The following is a 10,321-nucleotide window of genomic DNA, read 5'->3' on the forward strand; positions in this document are numbered from 1 at the left end:
GCTCCAAAGGTGATGTGGGGCCGAGCGGGCCCCCGGGAATGCCGGGGATGCGTGGTGACCAGGGCCTGAACGGCTTTGCAGGGAAGCCGGGAGTGCCAGGAGAAAGAGGCCTGCCTGGGTCACAGGGACCCCCCGGCCCAACGGGCCCAAAAGGAGAACCAGGGTTCATCGGTCTCCCTGGGGTGCCAGGATTAACGGGCGGCCCTGGGCCGAAAGGGGATGGCGGGATCCCGGGGCAGCCGGGGCTGAGGGGCCCCTCTGGCATCCCAGGCTTGCAAGGACCCACAGGTCCCATGGGGCCTCAGGGGTTACCGGGGCTGAAAGGGGAGCCTGGGCTCCCTGGGGTTCCTGGTGAGGGGAAGACTGGTGAGCCCGGCATGGCCGGACCCATTGGCCCCCCGGGAATGCCAGGAACACCAGGGCTGAATGGGCCACCGGGCCCACCGGGGCCGCCCGGGCCACCAGGAGCACCCGGGGTGTTCGATGAGACGGGCATTGCGGGGCTGCACCTGCCAGACGGAGGCGTGGAGGGAGCCGTGCTGGGGAACGGCAAGCCGGGGAAGCCACAGTACGGCCGAGGAGAGCTCTCTGCCCGGATTGCGCCAGCCTTCACCGCCATCCTTACCTCCCCCTTCCCGGCATCAGGCATGCCAGTCAAGTTTGACCGGACTTTGTATAACGGGCACAATGGCTACAACCCGGTCACCGGGATATTCACCTGCCCCGTATCCGGCATCTACTACTTCGCCTACCACGTGCACGTCAAAGGGACTAACGTTTGGGTGGCGCTTTATAAGAACAACGTGCCCGCTACCTATACGTATGACGAGTACAAAAAGGGCTACCTGGACCAGGCCTCGGGCAGTGCCGTGCTTGAACTCAAGGAGAACGACCAAGTCTGGGTACAAATGCCCTCGGACCAGGCCAACGGGTTGTACTCCACGGAATACATCCACTCCTCCTTCTCCGGGTTCCTGCTTTGCCCCACATAACGGCTGTTGGGCATGTTTCCTTTTCACCCACTTTAGCCATAAAACTGTCTTTTTTTTTGATAAAAAAGTTTTTTAAAATTAATACAAAAAAGAAAAATCACTGGGACGCGCAAGCCGTTGTCATGGGACCTTCCTTCACGCTGTTTGATCCATGAGTCAAGAGGGTAATCAGAAAGGAGACGTCTATCTATCTTTCTTTTTTGGGGGAGGGAGAAGGGAGGGAGGGGAGTGACTTGCTTAGCAAAGCGTATTTGCAGTAAGTTTTACCCTAGTGACTGTACATCAAACACAGGAACGTGCTTGGGATGGCAAGGATCTGGCTCTGCAGTAAACTGCTCTGTGATCCAGAGACGGTCGTCTGGAACACCAGACCCTTCTGGTCTATAAGCAAGTGTCCTTATTTCCCATTTTGAGTACTAGTTAAATAAATACAGCTATTGTAACGGATAGTGTATTTGCTAACCAGCACAGAGGTCCTAGGCACTTGACACAAACCCGTACAGCAGCAGAGATCCATGATGGATTGAGAAATTTCCTTCCCAAACCATCAGATGCCCAAGTTTCAGTCTCACTGATGCCTATTTTTTTCAGGCTGTGCTTTGAGGCAGTCTCCCCGATTCACTCCGGATTCAGTGTGGTTGGATTTATAATCATAAGAAGTGGAAAACTTTGCATAAGCACCTTCTTAGAAGAAGTAAATATTGTTTCTAATCCTTCCCCCCCCAGCACCTTTAGCAATAAAAACAACCAGGCATTGGTATCTGGGAGGATGACGACCTATTCCAAAGCCGCTGAGGGAAGCTGGGACCCCTGTGATGAGCAACGATCCTCTCTCTTGGGCTAATTCATCTACTGGCAAGTCCAAGGGCTAGCTCTGTCCTGGCTGTTTCTTTGCAGCCCAAAGCCTTGCTTGGCCTTGTGAGCATCTTACTCTTTGACAACACAAGGACTGCACTGCAAGCCCGGCTTACGGTGCTTCTAGCCTGGTTTGATAGAAGGTTTAGTTACGTTCTCTTGAAACTGCCACTTACGGACAACTTGCTTTTACTGTCTCACTATTTCGGGATGTGTAAACTTTTGCATTGGTATCCCCGCTTCCTCTGGGGACCTTTTAACTAAGAAAAAATAGTGTTCGTTCTAACTTTCCATTCAGTCATTTTACAACGGTGCTATTATCTACTCAACAATGTTATTTACAAGTCTAGTGCAATATGTACCTGTAAAAGTGCACCACTCCAGGTGCCAATCTGTGACTTAGGTTAAAAAAAGAAAAAATCGCATTTGTCTGTTGTTACCACTTTGTCTCATTAATGCTTGAAATGTTACTGACCTGAATATGACCTACAAGGTTCTGGGAAAGGTATGCACGATACTGACCACTTGGCTGCTCTGTCCTTTGCTAAAGAGAGCAACTGCACCCCGTTGCTTTGCAGATTTTCTCACAGTAGAATAGTCATTGCCACTTGCACTTATGGTAAAGCGATTCGTCTCATCCCAGGCAAGTAGCACGCTGCTGAAGTTAATCCACATGTGTTATGCTGCATGTCCCTCTGCAAAGGCACATCCCTGAGAAAACAGAACAATTTGGTCACCAGCTGAGCAACTATTACCCTTAAATTTTCCTAAAGCCTGTTCTATGGCCAAAGAAAAGAAACGTAGCAAGAATGGGACTTGGGATTTGTTCTCCAGATGGCCTGTACAAGATATTTAAACAACTTTTCTTTTTCAGTTCTGTTTTGTGTGTTTGTTTGTTTGTTTTTCTCCTTAAGCCTGTCCTGTGTTTATGCCTCTTGCCTTCCAGGGCTTCCTTTTAAAAACACACCTATCCCTGAAATTAAGAAACACAAAAAGGAAATTTACAGTTGAGAGGCCAGTGCTTCAGCTGCTGCCCCGCTGGGGCTGGGGCTAGCCTGTCCCTCTCCCGGGGATTTTCTCCACATAAAGCTGCAAGTTTCATACAAAGATGAAACCTTCTCAAGCTGAAAGGCTGCCCCAGTGTTTCCAACCTCACTGGACATTTTTAACTTCTGAAGGCAGGGGGGTGTCAGGGCTATTCGGGTTCTGATCGTACCAGGTTACTTCCCAGCAGGAACAGGAGCCATACAGAAAGACTCCCTAGAATGAAAAGTGGAAACTCAGATGTTTTCTTCAAGTCCAGGCTTGGGAGAAGGGTGCTAGGATGGAGCCTGTGTCTCCTTTATTGAAGTGTCTTTCCTGTGGAGAACAGCAATGAGCTGGAGCGGGTGCCACGAAGGCCCTGGCGGGGTCTGGCTCCTTCCACCGCGCGGCACTGCTGGCAACGCGTGCACACTACCTGCAGCAGGGCCAGGAGCTTCTCGCACCCCAGCCACACGCCGGGGCAGAAGCTTCATCCTGTTACTCAGCAAAGCGACTTATTTATACTGTGTTCTAACCTACATTCCATCTCTTCTTGTTCTGTTTCATTCGAAACTTCTTGTTCTAGCTGGCAAAAAGCGATGACAAAAATACTCACTATAATCGCACCGAGACATTAACTCGTTCAGTGCTGTAGATACTGTTTTGCAATTTCACTTTCCCTTCATGTGCAGAGCATAAACCATAATCAACCTTCCGCAGCTATATAACCTGTTACATTTTAGACAGTAATTGAAAGGCAAAGATATTACATGCACATAGAGTTAGGCTAGAAAAACGATGCACAGGATGAGGGAGGCTGTTCACTAAACCGGACACTGTCAGGAAGAATTTTTTTTCTGGAGTACTGAGTACGTGATAATCGCCAGCAGAAAGGATTATTTTCTTTCGTGTGTGTGAGCGCGTGGGATTTTGGTTTCAATCACAATAATAAAAAAGGTTGGGTTGGATGAAGTATGTCTATTTTTAATTATGAAAACTGCGTAACAATGTGCATTTTTATATACAAATTCTTACTATTTTTTTTAAATTTGCCTCTAGTATCTTCATTTCTAACCTAGTATATAGAGGTTTTTAGTTTTGTAAATACTTACTACATGCACTGTCTGTCATAGTAAAAGTTGGTTTAAAATGCACTCTTTGTGATCAGAAACTGGCCTTCTTTTCAGAACTAAAACTGCAGTACTTGATTGTATTGACAAAACATCAATAAAACCTATTGTATAAAAGGTGATCCCAGCTGTGCCTCTGTCCTATTAATGGGCCTTGCTAGTAACACCGTTCATACAGACCTCTTGCACTGCATTTCCTTCTCAAATCCAGCTCACTTGTTCCCAGCAGTCCCGCAGATTTGCTTGCCAACTGATATTCTTATGTAAGAAAGTATCATGTATTTCTTGTGATTAAGGAGAAGATTCCTGTCTCCAGAAATTCATTTTCAAAAAGGATGAAATCTGGACTTTTCCAGACTGGCAATTATTAATTTGAGGAATTTAAATCAAAGTGTTGGGGATTCCCTTTCCCTTCTGTGTTTTTTTCATTATACCTTTTTTCGCTACATTACACAAGCTTGTCCACGGCCAACCTCCGCATCCCGAGCAGCAAAAGCAGTCAGTTCGGCAGCACCCAGAAGAAATGGTGAATTGCCTGTATGCAAATCACTTTCAGAGGCTAAAAGTAAAAAGAACAAAGAGAAGAAAACATGTTTTCCCACCTGATCTCTTATCTGGAAGAGGAGACGTTACTTGTTACGGGTGAAACACTTCCAGAGAAGCCTGGTTGCCACACAGGTGGACTCCTTTCAAAAGCCATGAAGAACAAGCGATTCTCCTGCTGCAAGTCGCAGGGGCACCCAGCACACTCCCGGGTTCCTGCACGATCATTGCACACCAGACTCCAGCACCTGAGCTCCTTCCACGCACCGCTCCTTGCTGCAAACACAGCCTTCAAGCCACAGCCAGCAAAGGAAAAGGGCCTCTCCAGCGAACCTCCCTGTGACACGCTGGACTGATGCTTCCGACTCACCCTGCTGTTAACAAGAACCGCTACTCCTGGGCTTTTACAAACTTCAGCTACCCCGTACTGCTCACAGGCAAGAGTGCCCCCCGAAAGTAGTTTTTACAGCAGATTTCCAGTGCTGAAACTCACCCCAAATGAGGCAAAAGAGTCTTGGCTACACACAAGATGTCTCTAACCAGCACCAAACAACTTCCATGCTGCTTTCTACAGAAAGATTTCAAGAAGCCATAACAAAATAGTTTCAGGTTGAGTCTTAAAGTGAAGTATGGGGTGGGGAGAAATAGCCCAGAGGATTTCATACGACTCCTCTTGTCGTTCAGCATGGAAACACAACTGCATGACTTAAACAAAAAGACAGGAGCAGTGGCTAATTAACAAAGATAACTAAGTGATTTTATTTCTTTCCAAGAAAGTCAGAGCTAAATGTTTTAGCACACATTTAAATGCTGGCCTAAAATGAGCTATATTTTTTAAACAGGAGCTCTTCTGCTCTTCATGAGTTACAAACATTTTAAATTATAAAGCTGCTTTAAAAGGAAAATATCTTCTTTTAAATAATTTTGTGAATATGTTCACACCTCTGGCAGAACAACATGAAAAACCTGACATTTTACATTGTGGATCTGCAGCACAATACATAAATAAACAACAGACCAAAATTCCACATGTTCGCAGGACAAGATACTCATTTATACAAGGAAAGCCCATTAAAGCATCACACAGAAGACTGGCACTTGAAGGAAGGAGGGTACCAGAAAAACTGGAATGACCTATCGCAGCCAGATATTCCACATCTGCATGCAGCCTGACACACACCCCAACCATGTGCTGATGCCAACAGGGAGTGAGCTCTGAGCACAACAGTCACTTCCTGGTGTCACAAGAAATACTAGAGAAATAATAAGAGAATTACATTGTCACATTTAAATTTATAAACACTTCCATATGATGACTGCTTGCCTCTTTTTGTTTTCAATTACTTAAAAGCTTTTAACCCCTTTTAGACATGCCACACCAAAGCTGTTACTCCCTTTTTGACCAACTCCATTAGGCAAAGGTTTTAAATGTGAAACTGGAACAACACAGCTTCACTAGAATATTCTTAGCCACCGGTACCAGCTTCAAATGCACAAATTCTTTTAAACTCTCATAAATTCTCCCCCAATTAACCTACCTTTCCCATTATTTTCAGGTGATTCTTACCAAGTTCAGAGTTTTAAGGCTGTGAGGAATAACTCCTGCTTCCTACCGAAATAATTTTTGTCACTGCAGCAGAACCAGAAATTCAATCCTTGTGTAGCACTAGGTTTCACAACTATCTCCACCCACAGATTGGGTGCTCTGGATGTACCTAGGACAGCATTAAAAAATACAGGATGTGTGGATTAGGAACAAAGGACTAGCTAGATGAGCTGCAGAAATGCAAAAGCCAGCTACGTAAGTGGACATAAAATGCAACAGACCAGGACAGTGCCAGGTGGAGCGCGGAGCAAAGGACACCCAAGGAGCAGTAATTAGTTACGCCTTCTTCCAGCAGTAACGACGAGCCAACTGGGATTCTGTCTGCATGCACCAAGGGCATTTCTCACAATGCCACTGGCAATGCAAAGGAATCCCTTCTCCAAACTCTAGTGCTTTTCATTCCGCCTTTAAGGAAGCGAACCTCCCTGGGAGGTCTACCCTCCAGCATCTTCACTCCACAACCTGCGCCACCAGGCAGGACATCCTCCACGCTCTCCAGGGATGTGCCGCTCTGGCACAACTCCCATCTGCATCCCTCGGCTGGTCAGCTGAGCATGAACTGGTATTTTAAGAGGGGTGTGGAGCCTATACAAAGCCACTGTAGGACAGGCCACCAACAACTGAAACAAAGGCCACAGCACACGGGAGTAGAGGAAAACAGCAAGAAAGTCATTGGATTCAGACACCCACCTAGTAACTGTAATGAAAAAATGGCATAATGGTGGACAAAGCAAGAAGCAGAAACCTTATGAAAAACTAGACGCTCCTGTACACTTCAGAGGAGATGCACCCACTGTTCAAGGCGCCACATGCAGCCACTTCCCAGCTGAACCGTAACGGAAGGGTATGTCCCCTCTCTTCCAAACCAGCTTGTGCTTCCAGCTCTCAACTCACAGCAGCAGGCGGCTTTCCCAGGTGGAGGCTCACTGGCATCTGCAGATGGTGCGGATCCACCACCAGGTTTCTCAACAGAAAAGCCGAGGTGACCACCCACTCCGCCTTCAGAAAACATGCTCCCCTTGCAGCTCAGAGCCGCTGGCAGTAGAGTTCATACAAGCTATTGGCCAGCTTCTGTGTCTCTTGAAAAGCTTCACAGCTCTGCTCCCAACTTGGGGGTATCTGTTCCTCCCCATAATAAGCCCCTGCAATGGCTCCTGCCATGGTAGCAATGGTGTCTGTGTCTCCACCCAGAGAGATACAGTAGATGATGGTCCTCTGCAGGTTGCTGTAGTGATCAGGAATATCTGGGTCAGCTTCCATACAGCGCAAGAAGGAGTAAATTGCAGTAGGGACAGACCACAAAGCAGCAATGCCATTGCCTGTTAACAAAACCAATCATCTTCAGTGCCGCAGAACACTTGTGTCTTCCTTCCTGCAGAAGTACCTTTTCCCTTCTAACTGCAGCTTCCTCTTGCCAGTTACTTTCAATACCGGTATCACTGATTTTATCATGGCAAGGTGCAAAAAGTAAGTTTGCACCTCAGAAGAGAAATCTCCCCATACTTCCCCAGCACTACTCACATCCCGGAGACCTACTCCCCACTACACCAGTCTAGTTTGGCAATACACACCTACTCAATTCCCATCCAACATGATAGCCATTAGGACAGGAGATCTTAGAATATTAAGAAACATTATTCATGGTAAGTTTTCCTTAGCAAGACATTTTTTCCCCCACCAATACAAAGAGGGAGTCACTGGGTCAAGACTCAGAGAATACTGACTGGTGAGCACAGGCAGCCTTTCCAGCATGTTCAATGCCTGACAGGCAGCAAAGGCTCAACTGGCAATCTAGGGGAGGACACATCAACTAGGCTTGCTGAGTTAGTCCTGCTTCCAGCTCTTCCCTAATACTTGTAGTAAGAAAGGTACTTACCTAATTCAAACAATACATCTGCTTTGGGAACACTGCTGAGCTCCAAAAATTCCTTTATTTTCTTTAGACGCCTTGAAAATGGTAAATCCTCAAATCCCAGCCTGGGAGGGTGGGAAAAGAAGGAATAGAAAGAAGAGAAGAGGATGTGAAGTGCCATAATAAACTGTACACAGCAGAGTTAGAGCTCCTCACAGCCACTTACGCTCGGGCATCAGTAAGAGACTTATCATCTGCCTCTACATCTTCCATGTGGCTGATGAGTTGCTCCAGGAAGGTCTCCTTGCTGAGTTCTCCCTGGAGGGCGAGATGCACTGCCAGGGCCTGCAGGATGGCCCCATTGTAGCCCAGGGAGTTGGCATGGGTTAACTCAGCACTCAGCTTGGCAAACTGCGAATGAAAACGCACCGTTAGCAAACCTAACTGAGAGATCATGGTGGGACTCGCCTAACAGCAGAGGCTCCCAGAGCCAAGGTGCCCAAAGGAGCCAAGAACGGTACCTTCTTAACATCCTGGACATCAGAATACACAAGTGAGATGCCTGCAACCCTCATGGCACCACCATTGCCGTAGGAACCTTTCCCATTAAACTGGGTTCTTGCTGGTTCAAACACATCATTGCACTTGGGGCTCAGGAGCTTCTTGAAGACGTTGACAACAGCCATCCCATAGCCCCTGTTGGGTTCCTTCTTGTACTCCTCAGCGAATCTGGCATGGGCAAGAGAGCAGCAGTTACACAGGTGAGAAAAAATATTTGGTCTGTTACCATGTTTGTAAAGAGGTTGTATAAAGCCACTTGACGAAGTGAATTAATAACATGTGGGTAATTCAGTGACAGTCAGGGTTGAAGTGATTCAGTTCTGTAGGGTAAGAATCAGATTCCCAAAAATTGGAGTGAAAGGAGGAAAGGGTGTGTAAACATCACCTTTCACAACCCACTTGCTTCCCTCACAACTTTGCCTTGAAATAGAAGCAAACTGGAAACATTTCCGTGGGTCACAACCACGAAGAAAGTCCTTTGTTCAAGTTCAGCGGAAGAGTTTTCTAAACAAATAAATGTTCTCACTTAAGTGGAACCAAATGCTACCAGAGCGTGGATTCAAAAGGGAAACATCATAAACAAACTGAAGCTGACCTCGCTAATATTCACTAACTAAATTAAGGGAAGTACAAACATAAATAGCAACAAACAAACATGAAAGGAAATGCTTCTGAAATTTCTAAGCATTATCTTTCACAAAGGTGAATATACGCACACGGCTGCAATACAGCATGTCCCATCCTGCTTCATTTTAAAGCAGACTCTGAGCCCACACTAAAGCTAACGGTGCTGCATGTTCCAAGACTGTGCAAAGCACAATAAGTTACAGGATTAGCCATGACTTTTCTGATTTCTTTTCCTCCACAAATGAACAAGGACTTTACTATAGCCTCTGTTGCCTTTCACAGAAAACTAGTGATTGCTTAGTCTTAAAAAGTTTTGCCTTCACCAGTAAATGTCAACACCCTGGCCTCCCAAGCTGGCTGCAGTCCTTACCTCTTGGCCATATCAACTTCATCAAACTCTCGCTTGGCTAGGAGGGACTGCACCACCGACCTGCTCATGGCCGTGTCATCCGTATACGAAAGCGTCTCTAAAACAGAAGGTCAAAACATAACGGGACCATCCAGGGACAAACTCTCCTCCTGCCCTTCTCCACTGTCAGCACTTCCCTACTTTCCAAGGCCTAATCATTTGTATAGCTGGAATTAAAACATTACCAGACGTTCCCCAGCACTTTGAGCTTGCCACTGGCCACAGTCATCAGGGTAAGAAGACACACAGCATGACAGATGCATGCACAACAAGAATGGGACAGAACGCGTTTCAAGATTAATAAGAGCCAAGAGAAAGCGTTTGATATCCAGAGGCACATATGGACAAGTGAGACAACTCTTTCTCGAGGAGTTTACAGCGTACGCTGACAAACAGAGAAGAGAAACCATTTCTGGACAAGACTGCAACAGAACCAAGTGCCTTTAAGGTCCTACTGGAAGAGTTTACAGGGCTTGCTGCACAGCTCAGAACCCCAACACAAAACCATCATCACTTGCTAAGAGTTACATAACCGTTCTTGTGCTTCTCATACTCTACTCCTTGCCTGTTTTTGATACATCGGTTCCTTGCTGACACCCCTGCACTGCGACACCCCGGTTCCCAGCACGCTACACACCCCGGCTTCACTCGAGCATGAGCAGCGCAGAGCGAGCACAGCAAACCACAGGTCCCTCCACACCAGCCACGTGCATAAGGAACCAG

The 10,321-nt window shown here is 46.8% G+C and overlaps 2 protein-coding genes across 2 annotated transcripts; one reads left to right on the forward strand and one right to left on the reverse strand.

Annotated features, from left to right (window-relative positions):
* Nucleotides 1–8: 8 nt before the first annotated feature.
* Nucleotides 9–992, forward strand: COL8A2 (collagen, type VIII, alpha 2; the record flags this gene model as incomplete). The annotated part of the gene is made up of 1 exon (XM_010290597.1): nt 9–992. A coding segment is annotated over one exon (984 nt), but the record flags the coding sequence as incomplete, so codon positions are not given.
* Nucleotides 993–6,902: 5,910 nt separating this feature from the next.
* Nucleotides 6,903–9,827, reverse strand: ADPRHL2 (ADP-ribosylhydrolase like 2). The gene is made up of 6 exons (XM_010290598.1): nt 9,812–9,827; nt 9,560–9,656; nt 8,523–8,730; nt 8,228–8,412; nt 8,026–8,126; nt 6,903–7,468 (listed from the first exon to the last, which is right to left on the reverse strand). The coding sequence occupies exons 1-6, from the start codon at nt 9,825–9,827 to the stop codon at nt 7,176–7,178; spliced, it is 900 nt and encodes a 299-aa protein (XP_010288900.1). The 3' UTR covers nt 6,903–7,175.
* Between the last annotated feature and the right edge of the window lie 494 nt (nt 9,828–10,321).

Source organism: Phaethon lepturus, unplaced genomic scaffold (genome assembly GCF_000687285.1).
Source record: "Phaethon lepturus isolate BGI_N335 unplaced genomic scaffold, ASM68728v1 scaffold44887, whole genome shotgun sequence".
Lineage (NCBI taxonomy): Eukaryota > Metazoa > Chordata > Aves > Phaethontiformes > Phaethontidae > Phaethon > Phaethon lepturus.

Coding starts and splice junctions, on each gene's coding strand:
- ADPRHL2 (XM_010290598.1), bottom strand. Junction 8,413..8,522: donor ATGTCCAGGATGTTAAGAAG/GTACCGTTCTTG, acceptor TTTCATTCGCAG/TTTGCCAAGCTGAGTGCTGA. Junction 8,127..8,227: donor TCTCTTACTGATGCCCGAGC/GTAAGTGGCTGT, acceptor CCACCCTCCCAG/GCTGGGATTTGAGGATTTAC.